At 36.1% G+C, this 20,917-nt stretch overlaps 1 protein-coding gene and 2 long non-coding RNA genes across 8 annotated transcripts in view; 1 reads left to right on the top strand and 2 right to left on the bottom strand.

Moving 5' to 3' along the window:
• The window catches only part of GRHL2 (grainyhead like transcription factor 2), an 82,607-nt gene extending 82,193 nt beyond the window's left edge, over positions 1 to 414 (bottom strand). For both annotated transcript variants that reach the window (XM_039328865.1, XM_039328866.1), the window contains exon 1: positions 246 to 414. In XM_039328865.1, the coding sequence (XP_039184799.1) occupies positions 246 to 265 (20 nt within the window). In that variant the 5' untranslated portion in view covers positions 266 to 414. The remainder of the gene's footprint in view (positions 1 to 245) is intronic.
• A 20-nt stretch (positions 415 to 434) lies between these two features.
• LOC120301490 lies at positions 435 to 18,819 on the top strand. 4 transcript variants are annotated; one of them, XR_005554913.1, is made up of 2 exons: positions 435 to 615; positions 15,959 to 18,819. It is a non-coding gene; the product is annotated as an uncharacterized LOC120301490 (long non-coding RNA). The 4 variants fall into 4 exon arrangements; XR_005554912.1 differs by having other exon boundaries at positions 435 to 707; XR_005554910.1 differs by having other exon boundaries at positions 600 to 737.
• LOC120301492 overlaps positions 1,521 to 20,917 on the bottom strand; it is a 64,723-nt gene continuing 45,326 nt past the window's right edge. For both annotated transcript variants that reach the window (XR_005554915.1, XR_005554916.1), the window contains exon 4: positions 1,521 to 9,695. This is a non-coding gene — a long non-coding RNA (uncharacterized LOC120301492). The remainder of the gene's footprint in view (positions 9,696 to 20,917) is intronic.

Genomic DNA, 20,917 nt, shown 5'->3' with positions numbered 1-20,917 from the left:
TTCTTTTTTTAAAAAAGAGAGGGGGGTTGGAAAAGAGATTGGGGAAGTTAGTGGAATTCAATAGCTCTCCTGTGGGTTCTATTTAACCCCTGTATTCCTTGTATAAAGGAGGAAATGTAATCGCAGTGCGTCCACCACCGAGATCGTGTTTTGTTTTGTTTTTTTCTTTAAGGGAAAGAAAACACAACCAACCAGTTGATCCGTTCAGGAGCAGCAAAAGTAGCAAGCTGGCTGTGATCACTTACTTGTCCGTCTCTTGTGACATGTTTGATCCAATGAACTCTCTCCCCTTTTCCAGATGCCTCAGTCTCTCTGGTGAAACTGGACTTTCAAGTCTGTGCAGGTAAAGGTGTGTGTGTGTGTGTGCGCTCGCGTGTGAGAGCGAGCGAGCTCCCGGGACGGCAGAACCAGAGCTACTGGTAATTCTGCTTTTCTTTCCCCCCTCTACTTCTCCCTCAGCCAGCCGTAGAGGTAGGAGTGGGACAGGTAAAGCCCCCTTCTCCCCGCCCCTCGCATGTGGGAAGAAGACTGGCTGGCCTTTTTTCTTTTGCACTCCCTCCCCCCGCGGTTTAGGGCACCGAGCAGCCAAGCAACAAAAGCTGAAGGCGCCTACAGGTAACTTTCCCAAGAGAAGCTGGATTCTTTCACTCAAGGATAGCAGGCAAGAGGGACGAGCCGCGAGCTGATTGGGTGGAGCGGGCCTTCAGGTGAGCAGCCATTGGAAGAGGCGCGCTCAGGTAAGGCCCTGGCTTAGAACTCGGCGTGATCGCGCCTCTGGGAAGCAGAGCTCTGGCGGTTGAAGGAGCGTGGGGTGAAGGGCGCGAAATTGGGGGCAGGCAGAGAGAGAGAGAGAGAGAGATCAAGAGAAGCTGAATGGGACACTGGGGTAGCAGGGCAGGTGAAGCCCGGCAGAGGAAGCCGCGGGAGGCCGAGCTGCCTGGCCGAGGGCGCGTGAGGAGGTTGCCGCTATTCCCGCAAATGAGGGTGGAGGAGAAGACAGACAGAGCAAGGGAGCCGCAGGGTTGCCTGGACTTGAGCTGGGACAGGAGTTGCGGGGAACGACAAGGGCCTTTGGCTGGCGGCTGTTTTCCGAGTCCTGAAGTCACCCCGCTGCCCGCCTATAACCTCGCGCCCAAAAGGCAGGGAAGTCAACCTGGAGTCCAGAGGGAGAGCACCAGGCGCTGCCCGCCCTCTGTGTGGACCTCGGCAAGAAGTTGGGGGATAGAAACGGCCACCTTAAGCCGCCTTTTTTCCCATAATACTTTTTTTATCTGTTACATAAAGGGCCGTTATTGTGTTTCGAAGTTCCGTGGGTTTTAAACTGCCGCGACAGGATTTGCAGGCCTGCCTAGGGCCATGAAGGGGCTGACTTAAATTAAGACGGCTTCTTCATTGCACATCTCACTTTGTTCGGATTTGCTTAGGGGGCTTTAGCTAGATGGAGCTAGATGGAGAGAAAAAGGTCAGCCGCATCCCCTTTGCTTCAACTGAAAACTTTCAAACTGCTTCCTTGGGTAAGAAGAATAAATATGAATTGTGTATTTTCTCACCTCGGTGCTGTAATGTTTGCAGTATTTATATCCTTTTGCCTTACTGCCTGACTTCATTCCTGCAAGGTGTGTGATAAATTAGAATTAGTACACACTATTTTGCTTTTTAAAAAGTAAGTTCAGGAGTGGAAATGAACAATAATAAATATCCAGTCCCTAGAGCTTGGATGGATCCTTCATGTTTAGTTCTTTGCATTTGTTTATCCTCTGGTACTTCCACAGAGAACAATCTGTTGTTGGTAAGTATATCGTGGCCTAACAGTGAAATGCAAGGTTTTCCCCATTTTCCAGGAAAGACTATCTAGTGTTTGCTACAGACCCTGTCAATCAATGGTGGAAATAAGCAATTCAGTCTGCTATTTTATGTATGCTTATTTGAAAGTCAATCCCTCATAACACTCTGAAAGTGATACCTATGTAAGGAATTTGGCCACTCAGCTGTGGAGAGGAAGAAGAGTTGAACAGATAAAGATTTTAGGAAAATGATCTCTCTCTTTTGATGTAACAGATATGACCATCTGATAGTTATCATTTAATGGGCTAGTAAATAGCTCTTGTGCCCCTATTAGCTTTTATGGGGTAGTAAGAAAGTAACAATGGAATTTACAGCTGTACAATGGGGTGATAATCACTAGCTTCATGGCTTTCAAAAAAAATAGGTGCAATAGATGACTTCTGGAGGAAAAATTGGTCAATTATTGCAAAGATAAGTATATAAGTTGCTGGGACCAAAAATAGGAAATGGAAGCTTTTTGGATGTTTTCAATGGGCAATGTAATCTTAAATTAGATGGCTTTTTATTTCAAATTAAAACTTAATTTACAGAACTTTTTGCAATCAAGTTCTGCTGTTTTAAAAAAATTTTTCCAAATAACACGTTCAGAATATAGCCATGAATTGGGAATTAATATCGTAATTTTAAATACAGTATGGAAATACAAGATACATATTAGCTTAAAAACTGAATCTTGGATCATACTGTACATCAAAAAGGTTCTGTCCAATGTCATATTTATTACTGAATAAGCCCTATTGTGAATTAATTAGACCAAATGTTAAGAGAAACCAAGATTTTATCCGTTGTCCAAAAAATAGAAAAGAATGCGATGCTTACAAAAGCAACCAGAGTAAATATGTAATCCTAAATAGAGTTTGAATGGAATAAACAAGAAAAATAGAGTGGGATTTGCTAAAGAGCAGGTCGTATACTTCATTACATTTGAAACTCAATGTTTCTATACTTTCACTTTGGCTATTTCCTTTCTCAAACAGATATAATTCTACTGTAAAAAAAAAACAAGGTAAAAGCAACTGTTTCTATATCAATTTAACGTGTATGTAGTTTTTTCCATTTAATAATAGCATTGTTTGGGTTTGCTGTTTAGGGACAGAAAAACATATTCAAACGGTTTAATGAGAGTTACAAAATATAATTACAAGTACATAAAATTATGTGTTCTAGAAACATCTAAAACAAATTTATGGGATAAAGATGCCAATAGGTTGTATTTGTATCAAAGCAATGCTGCTAATAAGTACAATAGAAAGAAAACAGATGTTTGAATAACAGTTCTTTTAATATAGGGGAAGCTTAAATATGTTTTTGCTTTTCTATTGGTATGTCATTGAAAACTCCTGTGCCAGATTCCAATAAAGAGCACCATGCACAAAGCCAGCTACTAATTTTGCAACAGGTAGCACTTATACTTAATCCCTTATGTATCTTAAAACTTAGTAATCATCTTGTTATATAATTTGTTTTGAAGGGGGTTGTGACTTAGGTCGAGAAGATTTATTTATTTTTTTCAGTTTGCAGAAGATAGAAGCTTGATTATAATGGGTTAGGTTGCCTTAATGGCAGTCATTCTTTTTATGTATATCCATCATGATTTAGAATGCATGGCTAAAAGCAATATTTGACTGGGGGTATCAAGAATTGCAATCCAAAATATTTGGAGAGTGCTGAAATAATTTCTTGGTAGGACAGCAAAATTTCTGTCTCTCCATGTTTATGATTTATCACAGCACCTTAGAGAATTACTTTATATATTACTGACTTTCTACCCCAGTCTAACAATATTTATGCAGAAGTGAGTTCATGAGAAAAGTTCCCATCAGGTGTGTCTGGGATAATGTTACTCAGTTGTTTCTCATCATCTCTATATGGCCAACCAAATACAATTAAGGGATATGGGAATGTACTCAATTTATTAGAGTTCCCAATTCATTACAATTATTCATTCAGTACAAAAACCATGACTGGCTTCTCATCATATTATATTAGGAATAATAGCCTGGTTTCCAAAATCTATGAAATTAATGTTCTCTCCAGATGAGTTAGATTATCAGAGTTTGATGAAGGTGGGAAGTGTAGTCCTATTCAATCATCTAAAATATGTCTTATGAATGTTCTTTCATTATCTCCTGGCACTCGGTCTTACCTGTTCAAACATGAATTATCCTAGATTACTTCTCAAAGCAAGAGCAAGAGCAGTCAACACTGCTGTGTGTTAGCTTTAAATTATGCTGTTGTGGTAAATTGTTAACTTTGCCTATTGTAAGCAACTGTTGACAGAAACTGGAGACAAAAAAAAAATAGTCATTGATATGGTCAGTTATTAGCACTGTGCTTCCCAAAGGCAAAACTACCTAAATTTGACACATAGAGGCTGTCTGGAATTAGATTTAATTCTTTCTCAATACCATAATTATCTGTGCAGATTGTTCAGAGTGCCTTAAGTGAAGATTATTCTTTGAGCCTATAGGTCAAGAAAATACTTAAAATATTTGAGTACTGATATTCTACTTTGATATAGCCATATTTTAAACAAACATATTTGAACCAAACTACTTATAACTTTGTTCCTATTCTTGAGGCTCATTGCAGCAGTTAACAATTAAAAAAAATAATCTCCAGAGCTCTTGCTAATCCTTGTACTTGCAATTATGAGAATAGTATCAAGTCATTGTTTATTACCGCCATAATACCAGGTACAGAATAATAGTGTTTTTTTTTCATAACATTCCATGAGTAAAACACCACACAAAAATACCCTCTCTTGATGTAATAAAAATGTTGCCCTTTTCTGTAAAGAGAGTACTGTAGATTGATGGATTAGGTATGCTAGTAAAAATGTAGGCTAGTACTCTTTCTGTTCACTAATAAATATTTAACGTTGGATATATGTACTTTGAATTTATACATATGACTGCTTTGTTTATATTTCTGAAATTTTAGGTTATGTAATAATTTTGGTGATAAGAGCCTTTTGTTGAAATTAACAAAAAAAATAGTTGTAATTTGGTTGGCCAATTAACATTACAAAAATAATAAAAACAACAATTGCAATATAAATAAATGAGGGAGCAATATATAATCTGCAAACATTTTAAGATACAAGCACTTTCATCAGTGATGTATTTTCTGATTATCTGAAGTGGGGTAGGAGGCAATGCACTTCTATCCTGCCCTTTTTTTCAAGCAGCCAGGCATTATTATTGTAGATTAGACATAATGACTTGCCTAAAGCTACTGAGTAAATCTTTATGGCTCACTGAGTATTTAAAATCATGTTTCTCTTCCAAAGTGAATGCTTCAGTTGCTATAAAACTTATCTTACCATGTAAGTCTATTAGAAAAGGATATAGTAGCAGTATTAGAAATAGCTAGAAGTACAGGAAATGTCTATAGAAAAGGTAAATAACTATGTCAAAGATAGTATAGTTGTGGTGCTTAATCTATACAGGTTAGAGATTTAGCTTGTATAGAATATGGAATCAGCATGAGAAAATAAAAAAAATTGCTGAGTATGAGTAAACGTTAACTATTCCAAACTTTTGCTTTCCAGAATTAATCTTTCTAAAGTGATTAATGTAAGAATAAAAGTGAGGAAGAAACTATGCATGCTCTGCAACAAAGATAGAACATAAGTATAATAAATTAGTATTAGTTAATGAGCTCGCTTAACCTCTCAGTGCTAGCATTAGCTTTGTACGCTGAGAGTTGGCATCACATAGATTATTACTTATGCATTTTTTTTATCCCAGCTCTATTGCTAATCAATTTTGTTAGATGATCTGAAGTTCTATTATCATATGAGATAAAAAGGGTCATATCTGTATGCATTTTCTGTAAACCGTATAATTCTTTAAATCTCTTATCACGCTCTCCTTCCTGAATAATATTTTTTTCTAATCCCAGCAAATGTCAGCCTACAGCCTAATTTACCCAACCTAGTGCGGGCTAGGTATTTTCAGCTACCTTTTATCATATCCTCTGATGTCTGAGCTATAAGCTGTACTTTTTTGACTCTACTACCTAATATTTTAAATAGAGTAACCAGAACTGAACAAATAGTTGGCTCAAATATAGCTAAAAGATATACTGGCTTTTCAAACTGGGTTATCAGATTTTGCCCTAATTAGCTCACATAGTAATAACCATGTTGAATATTCAAATTACCTCCTGTGTAATATCTTGGCTACGGAGAAGGATTTGTTGATTTACAAAATTAGTTGCATGGGGGACATAACCAACACAGACTTATCAGAATGCCACCTGACATCATCACTGTCCCTCTCTCCTGTATGATATTCTCTATTTTCTCTGCTTAATTTTATCCTTTTTTCTGAGCAAATGGCCATGTTTCCAACCAAAGTTCTAGGCTTCAGTTGCCTATTATTTCATTTTCTGAAAAAGCTAATGGGATACAAAACATTTCTGGGAATAAAATTAATGATGGAGGCCAGAACTTAGATTTGTAGCCTTTCTTTTTAATTTTTAAAGTTTTTTTTTCCAATGTGAAAAAAAGGTTGGGGTAGATGCCACTGAGAATAGCATCTAAAAATATATCAGCACCATCTACTGCCTGAGTTAAATAAATTTAACTGAGTTAAATGAGCTTTTTAGTTTTTAGTACTATATTAAATCTCACCAACACTTCTTGTGTCCTGTGTATTACATCTCATTATAAAGGAACTTATCTATCCCTGAAGACATTGACTCTCACGAGGTAGCAGCACCTGGCTGACCTTGTCTGAGGCACCACGGGTTCCTACTTGGATGGGGGACTAATCAGGGAGTATAACAAAGTTGTGGGCCAACCTAGAAAAGCAAGAAACATCATGAAGTGGACCATGGCAAGCCATTTTCATTGTTTTACAAAGGAAACTGCATGACTGTGTCCATGAAGTTACTTTGGGATTGAGCTCAGTTTGAAAAAAAACTATTTTTAATGATATTTTAAGGAAAATGCAGTTGAGATTACTCTGAATGGTGTTCAGTAGCGTGCAGTGTATTTGTGGATTGAATGGTTCAAGTTGCTGCGTGATTTTGTTTCCCCTGAGATGACTTTGTAAATAAACAATGACAGTGTTGAAGAACTTACTTCCTTATTCCTGTTCAAAAAGTAAATAGAATAAGCAGAGTTATTCACACTTGCCACAATTTTCCCTGCACCTTCAATTCTTTTTTTCTTTTTCTTTTAACTACTAGGTTTTCTTACATGGTTCATTTAAAAAAAGCCACTTGATTTACTAAAGAAATTAAACTAGATGGATGTGGTCGCAGATTTGTTTCCTTGTCGTCAAATAGAAAATTGATGATGGCTTTATAAGAGTAAAACCAATACTATGGACTTAAAATACCACCTATCTTGTCACTAGCTTATATTTCAAAGTAGAAAAACTGCACATTTTTATAGCGGCAGTGAAGTGTCTGTTCTTATAGATGTAGTTAAATATTGTATGTCTGCTCTTTTCCCCCTTTTTTTGCAGCATTCAGGGAAAAGTCTTATCTTTATTTATTTAATTCCATTTCATGTTGCTGTGCATGAATGAATAAAGTTGTAGAGGGTGTTTATTTTAACAACCTTTTTAAATATGTTTTATTGGTTTTTTTACAATAACAATATTTAGTACTTGGTAAACAATGTGTTGTCTGGGTTTATATACTTAACAACAATCAATAACAGTTAATTTCTATGATTTCATAATCAACATACTAACTAGAAATACCTTTCCTTGATCTTCTCTTCTTCCAATAATATTCTCCTTTTACCAACATTGAGCAAATATAGTTCTTAGTATTTTCAATACATATAAAGTTGAATATAAAGATTTTTCTAATATTTATATGAATAACAATAGCATCAATATGTAGCGTCTTTTCAAATCAGTTTATTTTACAATTGCATTTGCAAAAAAATCACCTTATGTAAATCGCTATAGTCCTATTTTCAGAATTCTTATTTAAGCTTAATTTTCCCTCAGTAATCAAAACATTTCTTGTCAATTATAATTTTCTCAAAATTGATTATATTTAAATATGCAAAACATTTCATACATTTAAATCATCCCAGTATTTTACATTTCCCGTATCATAAAAAAATACTATACTAGTAAATCACAAGCATTTTAACAATCTGACTATATCTCTATGATCATAAGAAACCACTGCAAATTGTATGGGTAATAATCACCCACCTTTACATCTAAAGTTCTGCAAGCTAGATGGCAAAAGCAATATGCTTAGTGATGCAGCAAAATTCTTCTAATATGAGGCATGATGTACCTCTTAAAAACTTGGCTTTAACATTATTTTGTCTGGCCAGAGAATGGGTATGCTGACAAATACACATTCAATCCTATTTCTGGAATAAAAGCTTTTAGAAATGAAAATTTTTAGTCTATTATGTGGTAACTAAACCATACCAAGTACTGATTATATTATATCTAGATAGACACCAGAGTATCATCACTGGTTTGGATATTTTGTTATTTTTAACCTTCCTCTCTTGGAAACTAAGGGAATGTGTATGGATTTCCACATATTCATTTTTTAAAACAATTTTATTAAAACGTTTAAAAATAAAGACAAAAACCAATGCAAACTAGTATAAGGAAGAAAACAAAAAAGGAAGAAATCAAAAGAAAGCTAAAAGTGCAAGAAAGAAAGCAAACAGACACAAAAAAATAGAAAAGAAAAAAGATACAAAGAAGTAGCTTTCAATCTTCTTTTTAGCAACTATACAATTATAAATTTACCTCTTTCTGTAAAGTTGCATCATGACACTCTTCTTTCTATAATCTATTCTGTCTAATCGTTAAAATCATAAATCATAAGATAATCTTTTTCTGTTTTACATAAAAAGTCCACAAGGGGCTTCCAATCAGCAATAAATGTGGGTACTGTGATTTTTCTGAACAAAGAAGTCAATTTGGCCATCTCACCAAGTTCTACCATTTTCACCAAGCATTCCTCCTTATAGGTATTGCTGAATCTTTTCATCTCATATTCAGAATAATTATTTGGAATAGGTTAAGCGTTCTAAAAACTGTTTACAGGTCAAATAGCTTTCTTGATGTTAACACCTGTTTGTTTCCTATTTTGGTATTATTATGAATTCAAAGAGAATTTGATATTGGAGGCACAGATCTAGTTTCATTCCAGTTTGGAAGTGTCATAAAAGATTCCTGACTAGGCTACATGAACTATGTAGATTCTAATTGCCTTCTCTTAGAAAAATCGCTTCTGATGGGGAAAAGCTAGAAAATTTCCACATAAACAAGATTAAAGGAAGATTCTCAGATCCAGTGAAATTCAGGGTGAAAACAAGATAACACTGAAAATGCTTAATTGTAATTTTCTCAGAAATTGTTTTTTGCCTACATTGACTCAGTTCAAAAGTCAAAGTACCTCTGGCCCCCTCTTTAATATTCTTTCAGCCATGTGGAAAGATAAGCTGGTTGGATGGTTTTAAAATGGGAAATGAAGCTCAGTGGGGACAGATGAAATAGATTAGACCACAGAATAGGAACATAGGATCCTTGCTAATCAGGATAAGTGGACTGCATAATCCTGGTTGTGTGGGCTGAAATGTACTGTTTGTATTCCTAGATTCTTAGCAAATGTTATCATTAACTGAGGCAAATGTTGCAGTATTTTCCATTACACCATAAAAGCACTCTCTGTTTCCTTGGTATACATAGAGGAAGAAGTTTGCAGGTTTGTTTCTGGTATAGGCTGTAGCTGGATCAAGCTCTTCTTGGAATTTCTTTGTATGAACCATCTCACTGTTTACATAACATTAATGCTGGGCGCCACCCAAAGACGCTGGACTTTTCTTCCTTTATTTTCCTGTTGCCCTTTGTGGAAGAATGCACACGTTATGAAATTATTTTCTTCAGAAGAAAATTAATTTAATATCAGGATAAAACTCTAGAACTCAACTCTACAAATTACAAAAATCTAAGTAGATTTATATTACCTCTAATATCTTTTGAATATGATGTAGCAGAGTAAGAGAGTCAGAAAAAGAAGCTGAGATCTAACATACAGGTTTTTTGGAGACTGTATTGATACTTTCCCTCTTGATCCATTTTAGTTGGCTTTGTATCAGTAAAATGAGAAACGGACTTCTGTACAGTGCAGTTAAGTTTGGTACCCTACCCAAAAGGAAATTTTGCTGGACACCATCCTTTTCAAGTAGGTGTCCCCCATAGGTGTATTACAGCAGCAGTTCCTCAAATTCCCACCAAACATTTGGAATCCAACAGCTTGAGGAAGGATATTCCAGACTTCCTTAACTGTTTTTATAGGAAATTGAAAGTTATTAACACAGTTTAAGATTCTCAAAGTTTCAACACAGTTGAATACAAGTGTTTCAACTTTTTCCTGTGATTGTAAAAGTTTTATCTTGTGTGAACAAATTTCCCTACAATTGATTTGAATATATAGCCAAATTGATTGCTACAGTTAATCTACACTGGTCAGAAAACTGGATAAGAAAATTCATATCATTCAATTCTTTTGATGTTGGGTTGCTAATTGGAAAAGTCACCAATGATATTTGGATAATGTATGGGAATATCCCTTTCCAGGATTAATTAGGACTAATAGTTGACTGAACCTCTCCCAGGCTCCACCTAACTAAAGCTTAGCATATTGGAGACACCCATGTGATTAAACATTAAATATTAATTAAATATTATAGCTGTTAACAATTAAACACATGCGTTTGGCAATAGAAAACTATTGTGTAAATATTAAAAGTACCCAACACACAAAACAATCGACTCTGCAATTAGACATGGTGCTAAAAGCTTACACAGTCATTTCAGTTTTGAAACCATGGGGAACTCAAAGTAGTAATAGAAATACTTATTGCTGGCACATGGTTATTTCTTCTCATGCACACCTAAATGCATATGTACATACACACACACACAGAGAGAGAGAGAGAGAGAGAGATCATTTTATGCTTTAGGAATGTGAAGTGTAAACAAATACAAACAGGTTCTAAATAGAAAACACAATCCACTAAAATCATTAGCATTGCATCACTATGCATATACTTGGATGACTTGTCAATACTAGCACAGAAGCATGCAAGTTAAGATTGAAGCACCATTTAAAGTACTAATGGGGTTCCAAAAAATTTAGTAAAAATAAAAATCTCCAAACTTGTCCCTCCTGGTCATTGTCATATTTCAAAAGCCCGTATCTGGGAACATGAGCAAGTTGCAATGTCTGAACTCATAGGGGCTGATAAACCTTACCATTGGCATTAGCCACTGAGACCCAGCAGAGATAGATAATCTTCACATGCCTGTTTTAAATCAAACCTGGTTCTGAGACTTCACTGACGTAATCAAAAAATAAAAGTATGATAAACAACTCTGTTCATATAACATTACCTAGATTTCCATATGATCCTGTAAATTGATATCAGAATAATCTTACATAAATGTTAGTAATTTAGCTGACTTTGTGATTAGTTGAAGGCCATATAATCTGATTATCTGCACTATCCTTAGATTAGCTGGATAAATATAATTCTGGTACACAACTAAAATAAACTTCTCACGGTATTGCTAGTACCAGCATAAGCAATCATGGATGACAGAAAAAATAGATGTAGTCTTGTATAGACCTTAGATGATTCATCCCTTCTGGCTATTGATATGTTAGCAAAGATATTCAAAAAAGTGCTCTTAATTTAAAATTAAATCTCTAAAATAAAAAAAGTTATAGTAGATATCTCAATAGATAAAATTATACTAGCATTCATTGTCCTGTATCTGATTATTAATCTTGTACTGGATAAAACAGCACCTACCAAAGAGCCAAGTTCTCCTTTTATCATCAAATTGTAAGTTATTGTGTTGTCTGTTTCAGCCTATGTGTGTTTTAAATGATATTTATAGTTGATCAAACAGACATTTGAGCAAATGTAAACCCTGTATTAATTACAAATAGGATCAAACATATTTCATATATGTGCTTGCAAATGCAGTATCTGATTGGATTTGGTTCTGTTTGGTGCAATATTTATTTTGAGTAATTAACACGTGAGCGAGCGTTCCTACTATTAGTTTGGCCATCTATCCTTGAGCCAAAAAAAAGGTAAATTCCCCCACACTCTAATAAGACACAAATGAGGTGTCAAAATTAACTGTCTGGTACTCTTGGCATTCACTTCCTAAGAAATTAAACATGAACTTTATTTATTTGAATCAAATAATTAAACACGAACCATTATTTATTTGTTACCCAATAACGCACATGTCTGGCTAGTATTAGGGGAGCTACTTCCTTTGAACTTCTGCCCCTTTCCAACGTGTCTAAGCACCTGGATTTATCTACAAAACTTCTTATGTTCCCCTAATTACGAAATGGCACAATGGGAGTATCTACAGTTTTCTGAGATTCATTTTTACGGTGTAAAAGGAAGAGAAAATTAGTTGCCCAATACCACAGGTATTGCATAAGCCTGTTTGGAGGTGCATTTATTTGGAACAAGTGCTGACTGTGCCTTGCTGCTTTGTGCTCGACAAGCCTGAACTGGAAGGAAGAAAAGAACAAGAAGTACCTGTTCCACCTTTCCCAAATACTGCTTCGGGAATTGGTTCCCCCATGGGAAACTTGACAGATTTCAGTGCAGCACCAGGGAGTCAAGCAGAAGGGGACTTGATATTTCCAGCCGCTACACCAGTGTTTCTCAACTTGGCAACATTAAGCTGTGTGGACTTCAACATCCAGAGCATTCCCAATGCTGGCTGGGGAACTCTACGAGTTGAAGTCCATACAGTTTAAAGTTGTGAAACATTGAGAAACACTGGTGTGGTGGCTGGAAATATCAACAAGTCACCTTCATCTACACAGATGAAGCATTTCAAGTTTGCATTTACAGCTGTGTCTTTCAGGCATGCTGTTTGAGTCCCCCTTTAAATATGACTGTTGGTTGCAAGTAGAAGAGAAGTGTTTGGCGACCATATGAGAGTGCCTTCATATATTCCAACCACCCCTGCTTAAAATTATTTGTAACCCTGTGCTGGGGTCAAAGGTCAAAAAGTTTAGGATTTCGTGGGAACATGCGCTTGTTTGGACTTGGTTCAGAAGCTTAGGTTACCCGATTGACAGGTAGCAATTAGAGAGTAATAGCTTGCCAAACTGGAATGTCGTAGCTGAGGCCCATTGCTGAAGATCTGGTTTACCTGTTCAACAGGTGTGGGCTGTAGGGCTAAGATAAGTATGTGCTCCCACAGCATTCCAAAGAATCAATTTTCCCTTTAAAAGACATTGTCATGACTGCAGGGCATAAAAGGGCTGGGTTGAGCCCCTCTGGAAGGTAGTTGGCTATTTGCACAGCAAAGAAACAAAATAAATAGTGGCAGAGGAGATAAGGAAAGGAGATGGAGGGAAGAACAAGGCTCTTGTTTCTCCTTTCTGTTTTCCTACTGGTTTGGTAAGAAGTATAACTTTGGTTAGTAAATAAATGGAATGAATGGTTGTGTCTTGGAGTGTTTTAATGTACAATACAAGCCTTCCCCAGATGAATGCTCTCCAAATGTATTTGCCTGCAATATCCATTATCTACAGTAGACCTGGGGACAGTGGGAATTGTAGCCCAGTATATTAGTGACAGTTATAATGTGCTCCAGATTTCTTTGACACTTTTCTTTTTACCTTCTCTCATGGATCTGTGATCATCATTCCAAATGGAGTTTTGTATGGGTGCTGTATATTTTTGACGTGTAGACGTATTTATAAACCTTAAGAAAATGTTTCTAATTCAGCATTGTAAAGAAAATATTTGCTTGAAAGGTCCATTCTGTAATCAGTTTATGAAAACTGAAAAATCATTCAGACATTAGAGCAGATAGTTCCTTTTTCATTTTATGTTTACACTATTCCTATAAAGTATGTTGTTATATCATCTACTTAGTCCAGTGTTTTTCAAACTTGACAACCTTAAGATATGTGGACTTCAACTCCTGAATTCCCAGCCAATCCAAATAGTTTCCAAATTGTCAAATTTGAAAAACACTGATGTAGTCCAATCTCTGCATGGAGATTTAACCCAAGTGTCTAATCTAGCCTTTTAGCCCCTATATCAGATTACTCTCTATAGTGATATTTGAAAGATCTTGTCAGTATTTAATATGTTACATATTTCTTTGCTACGATTTTCTCAAATTTAAATATTAAAAGAAACAAACATGGCATCTGAAATCTGAATGCAGATGTTGCAGTTGGGACCAGATTTTTATTAATTATTGAATCAATATAGTAATAGTTATTGCAGATTGTTGAACTAATACAGCGAGTTCCAGGTTCAATTTCAACTATGGAAGTGACTTGGGGTCAGGAAATTATTTAGTGCCCAGGATTGTTGTCATGGAAAAAAATAGAGGAGGAAGTCTGCTATGTATGCTACCTTAAGGGAAAAGATGTGATATAAATTTAGCACTATTAAAATAAATACATTTTAATCATGCGCAAAGATAGATCTGGGGTGTACCTTGAGATAGTAGCTGAAATAGAGGAAAAAGCACCACTATAGGGTCACACACATCATACTAAGCTGCACTGTAGTTTACTTGGTTTTGTATGTTGTGCAAAACTAACCATTGTGGTTTAAAAGGAGGATTCATAGCTTAGCCTGATGGGCTCAAACAGCCAATTATAGCTTAGTCAACAAATTGTGGTCAAGAAACCCAAGGCTTTGTGTAACACACTGACAGGTCAACAGATATAAACAAGCTGAACAAATGAATTTTGGTCTTCTTCTACAATATAGAGATGTCCTCAACTTGCCTTCTGGAAAACTTTTTCCTGAACTGATTAGTTAACTATTGAGTTGGTTCAAGCAATCCTGTCAGCATGGAAGAGCCCTTGTTCCTTATGCATTCTTAGCATATATTTCTAATAGTTCAGATATTCCTGAGCACCTTCTCATTTTGCACAAGGATGACTTTATCTTACCTTGTTGGTTTACCTATTCTTCTTATAGATTACTGCAGTCCAAATAAATATCCCATGTTCCTTGGAAAATTTTGGAGTGATGGAAACGTAGTTTTAAAAGGCATCCAATTTAAAAAAGCCTAAGGAGATTCTATTCCCACCTCCAGGTTTCCTTAATAATAATAATTACACCTGCAAGCCATTGACAAATGGGAGATTTCATTGAATAAACAGCATACATGACCACTTGGAATGAAGCTCCCAGGAATTCAATGCAGGGAAACCTCCAATTATATGTGTGTAAAATTGCAGCCTAACTCCGGGCCCGGATTCAACTATTTTGAAATGAAGATACATCCTGTAGTTTTTAAAGTATGTTTTAGAAGTGAAATGAACCACTGATGCATTTAATATGGCCTCTCTAGATCCACTTGAAACTTGGCTTCACATTTTAATTGCATTAGAAAAAACTATCAGAGCAATTATTTGCTTTGCATTGCTAGAGTGCCTGGAAAAGAGAGAAAGCTTTAATATATCTTCTAAAATGCTTTCAGATGCTGCATTATAAACAAACCTTATTCTTGGGGTTCCGTTTCAAAATGTATACATATTCACTCATGTACAAAGATCATATATATACAGGTCTTCAATGTATGACCACATTGGGGCAGTTGCTAAACAATGTGAGTTTTGTAATCTTCTACTTTTTATGTTTTAAATTCTTTTTAAAATGTTCCATCAATGTGAAATCAGTAAAAACATAGATATAGTTTTCATGTAGCGATCACAATTGGCACCAACTCAGTCATTAAGCAAAGTAGCCACTTTCACTAATTGAAATCCTAACTTTGCCTATGATCTTACTTTCTTTTATAGATCAGTGAAGATCATACATGTGAGGACTGGTCATAAAGTTATTTTTTTTTTCATCACTATTATTACCTGTGGTTTAAATGTTTCAGCTAAGGAAAGCAGTGAACGACACAACTACCGTATTTCTGCTCTCAACAATGATATTGGAGAAATTTGCTTCAAGTTCAACAGATTTGCTTAAACAGACTGGAGCATCAGGCCAAGTTAATTAGACCTGGTTTGCATGATATCTCAGTCATAGCATGATTAAATAGAGTATCTTAATCACAATTTTTATCCATGTTTGCAGAGGTCATCCGAACCCAGACAGAGGGATTATCTCTTCTATTTAACCTCTAGACATGGAGGTAAAAGTAAGACGAAGTTTGTGATTCTTTCATTTTTCATCCCCCATAAAATTCTCCTTCCCATTGAACAAGATTCCTGATGGTGAAATAAGAATATGGGATGGAGGAAAACACAGCCTTCTCCCATTCTTCACCGTAACCCTGATCCAGGTCGGCATGCACCCAACAATATGTCCAAGGTTATATTTGGCCTCTCCTGTTGGAGAATTGTATATTTATGAGACAAATTCCTTAGACACAGAGGTCCTAATCTGTCTTACCTCATTTCCATTGCCACTGTGTGAGAAGGTGAAAGATGTAGCTTACCACAAGGGTATTTTAGGTACTCCAAATACTGTTTATGCATTATTTAAATCCCCTCTTCCATAGCCTGAGCAATATAAAGCAGGCAAGCCTCAACTAATCTGATGAAATATCTCTGTTACAAAGAAAATTATGTGCTTGATTTTCCTTTTTATTTGTTTTCCAGAAATCAAACCATTTTCACCACAGCGCTCCTGTAATCGAAGTGATTTCAAGTGGATTTTAATTCCAGCACTTCAGGAAATAAAAAGACCCCCCCTGCCGTTTCTCACAAAAAGCAAAGACATGAGTCAAACTGTTTCCTATCAGCATTTTCTGCAGCTGCAGTTTAAGGAGCTAGTATTCATTTCAGAAACCAACTGCATCTACTCTTGGAGGATGAAACTCAGCTAATGTGAGGGGAGGGAAGAATTTTAAGCAGAGACTTGAATTTGGTCAAAGTTGCAGAAAAGCTCTATTTAGAACAGTGTTTCTCAACCTTAGGAAATTTAAGATATGTGGACTTCAACCCCCCCACCCACCCCGAATTCCCTCACTAGTATGGCTGGCTGGGGAATTCTGGGAGTTGAAGTCCACATGTCCTAAAGTTTCTACAGTTGAGAAACATTGCTTTAGAATCATGACTTAGGAAAATCAGTGGGAATAGAGTTCCGAACCTAATATTATCCTGCTCACAACAGGTAGAACTTAAAGGACCTGCTTCAGAGTTTGCACACTCTAAAATTTGTCACAATCATCTGTGATCCTAAATTCAAACCTTGCACTTTGAGATGCCTGCCTTTTAATTGTGTCTACCAGGCCTCCTTATTTTGTCTTGTAATGGATTTAATACAGACCGGTTGTCAGATGCGAAGGATCAGGTCCACATATGAAGATCCAGTTAAACTGATTTATTGCTAATAATGTATATGCACAGAAATCTTCTCAACTAATAGGCTAGATAAGAGTCAACAGAATTCAAGGGAGGTTGAACTTAGTTTACTTGTGGCTATGTAAGAATTCTAGGCTGATTCCTTTTTTGTAATGTCACCCTCAGGTTCTGCCATTCCTTCTCCTATACTGGGATAATGCATTTACTTACGAACGTTTGAAAAAGTTTTGAATAAAGTAATATAATAAAATAAACATAATGAAATAAAATGGCAGTTTTCCTGCCCTACTTGCCCAAGCATAAAATTAGGCAGTGAATATGCACCCTCACAACCACTGGTTCATTCCGTGAGTGGGGATGGTTAATGAGATATATGAGATTCATTTAGCCTAGTTTAACATGATGCATCAATTCTCAAGTGTAGCTTTGCCCATCTGGAAGATGCCTGAAAATAAAGCCAAAAACAAACAAAATCCACATGTCATGATGTTAACCAAATAGATGGCTTGTTGGCTACATATTCACATGGCAGGAGCCTGTGATTGATTCACCACCAAGACTAGGTAAGTGCAGTGGTTCATTGGGATTGGCCTGAGATATACAAGTCCCTCCAAATATTGTTGCAGTTGCTATACTTTTTTAACAAAAAGCTTCTCACAAAATAGATGCACTGCTGTAAGCAAAAATCCAAACAGCTGCATCCACCATCTTCATTTCCCAGAGGATGAGAAATCTGTGAGAATAAAATAGAAGGAGAGAAAGAGTTCAGCTACTTACCCACTGAGTAAGAAGAGATCCGAGACAAGACGTAAAAGGAAAATGAACATCCAGAAGTCCAGTATTCTTTTATGAATAGCAGGAGCAAGTAGGTCAATGCTGAGAAAAGCGAGTGGTGATTATCCTTCCAAGAAAGCAGCTTTCTCAGTGTCTACTCCACCATGACTGCACCATGGAACAAGGTTAACCTGTGAATGTGATGATCTATCTTATTTGTCTGAATGTGAAGATCTTTCCTCTATTGGCAAGCTGTCCTTTTAATTCTCCATGCTTCTGAAGGTAGTATCATCAGTAGAAAATGTTAGTGGTGGCTGGTTCATAGTTTCTTATTAGTGTTAATTTTGATAGGGACCTATACAGTATCTATAGGATGTGTTTGGATCAGTGTTGTCTCCTAATGATTGCCTGAAGGAATCCCTGCAATTATCTTGGCAAGATTTCAGAAGTGATTGACCATTGTCGCCTTCCTAGGGTTAAGAGAAAGTGACTGGCCCAAGTCATCCAGCTGGCTTTGGGCTTAAGGCAGGATTAGAAATCATGGTCTTTCAATTTCTAGCCTGGTGCCTTAACCACTGCATCAAACTGATTCTTATCTTCATAAATCTACCTGCTTATTAAGATTTACTTATCAAGCTTGGCTAGAGTTCTCTTTGCTAATGGAAGAGTGGTTTTGGTAAGTCTGTTTTCTCAGTGGCACATGAAAACTGTCCTGGTCCAAGAGATTCTTCTGCTGATCTGTATTTGTGTTACATATTTTACTTGCCATTTAATTACCTTGAATATATACGGCTAAGTTTGTAAGCCAATATGAAGCAATGTATAAATATTTCAAATAAAAATGTTCAAAATCTGCTTTTTGTTTACATTTCTTTTTAGCTATAGATTGTTTAGTTTGTCAATTCTTTTAATATAGATTAAGCTACTCTTTTAAAATATTAATCATATGTGTATAAAGTAAATAATATTTTAAAATTTTACACACACACGCACACATACCTCATTCTCATGTTTGGCTGAACAATTACCACTGATTACTGATGATTCTTACTTGCTATATGCATTTTAATGTATGGTTGTTTAGACACTTGTTATAAAAATTAGAAATCCACCCATGACTTGTTTAAGAAAATCTGTTAAGTTATATTAACTGGTGCTTTTAAAGATGTTAATTGAAAGACATTCTTCCATAGAGAAGGAATCTTTCAGCATGCTCTAACATGTAATCCACAATGACTAAAAGATACTCTAAGACAGGAACTTAACTTCACCCTCAAAAGCAATGCTAACACAGTAGAACAAGAGTGCAAAGAATGAGTACTGTTGATAAAATCTGCGTTCATTTCAAAGGATCTCTTTTTCATCTGGCTGTTTTTATTGTCTTAAAAGATACATTTATTCATCTCTTTCTTGGCCTGACTTATATTTAGCATCTTTGAGAAGATAAAACTCTTTGAGATGATATAGACAGACACCAGACAAGACAAGACAGGACCAGAAGACAACAATTGTTTGCTGTAGGACAAATTCAGTTGAAATAGTTTCAAAAGGATATTAGAGAAATTTATGAAGGGTATCAGTTGCTTACACATAGGCCTCAACTTATGACTGGTCGCTCAGCGACCATTTGAAGTTATAATGGACCCTGACAAAGAAACTGGGAACCTGTATTTGAAGTTCTAATGCTCACCCACCCCCCTTGGTCGCATGGCTGCATTTTGAGCATTCAACAACTAGCCTGTATTTATAAAATACAAGCAAATGTAATGAGATGCTCACTAAAATCTTTCTAAGAAGGACTCATAAAGGAGGGTATTCTCTTATTTGTACCCAGGGCTGCTATTGATTTTATGGACTTCCCAGTGTTGTTAGCTTTCAGCTCTGATACACTATAACTAGCATGGTCAAGAATCACAGGAATTACACTCCACTAACATCTCACATGTGGAAATTTAAAATCTGGTATACTGCTCTCCACAGCATTTCATTCAACTACTGGCCATAGAGTCTATTTACAAATTTGTGATATCTTCTTCGAAAGATCTAAATTAATGGCCTACCCTATGTTGGGACATGGAAAGCTAATAATATGTTGTATAAAAAAATACTGCCCATTTATTTTATGTTTGTGGCTTGTCCTCTTTACAAGATGTAATTTCTAGGGTTAAGTGATGGAGAAAGAAGAAAAAATCCCCACCTCATACTTGCTGATTTTACAAATCAGAGTCCCAAACTCTTTAAGTTTGCTATCTAAATAATCTCACCCATTTATTTTAAACCTTTTCACTCCATTTTTCAGCCAGAAAGTCTCCCAGAACAGTTTACAGATTAGCAACAAAATAAGACAGTCTGTAATTTTAGGATTACAGTCTAAAAAGCATGAAATAAAAGGAATACAGGACAGGAGGGAGGAGAAAGACCCAGTTCACGTACCCAATGTTTACAGTTCTTCTAAAGAAGAAGAAAACATGAAACTCCTGAGCACTGCATCCTGTGGCTACTCGGTCTCACCTAACTCAGTATATCTTAGACGTTTAAATTAAAAAATGAAAACCACCAGATTTCTGTTTCTAGGTCCTACACAGATCCGCAAACATACTTAGAAAATAAAAATGGTGCGAGTCTTCAACCCAATGCTTGCTTAGGAAATTGTTTAGTTGCTTATTAAAACAAGTAGTAAATAGCATGTATGCATGTTATAAACATTACAACCATACCTGCCTGCCTGGAAAGTTGAACCAAAAATAATACAATGCATTGATTTGCAAGCTAATTGAGAGGCCTACTTTATATGTTGTGATAAAGCAGAATACCAAGGAAGCTGTCATTTATGTGAAGTCTATTAAGCCCGAGAGATGAAATTGGATTTCCCAAAAAGTAAGCATTTAGAAGGCAACTCCTTGTTGCCTTCTACCATTTCCTAAAATTATGGTAGCAAAATACCGAGATACAG

This window comes from Crotalus tigris, unplaced genomic scaffold (genome assembly GCF_016545835.1).
Source record: "Crotalus tigris isolate CLP2741 ecotype Arizona unplaced genomic scaffold, ASM1654583v1 scf7180000024384.25900115:4084858, whole genome shotgun sequence".
Classification (NCBI taxonomy): Eukaryota; Metazoa; Chordata; class Lepidosauria; order Squamata; family Viperidae; genus Crotalus; species Crotalus tigris.
This window is presented reverse-complemented; position numbering and strand designations above follow the sequence as displayed.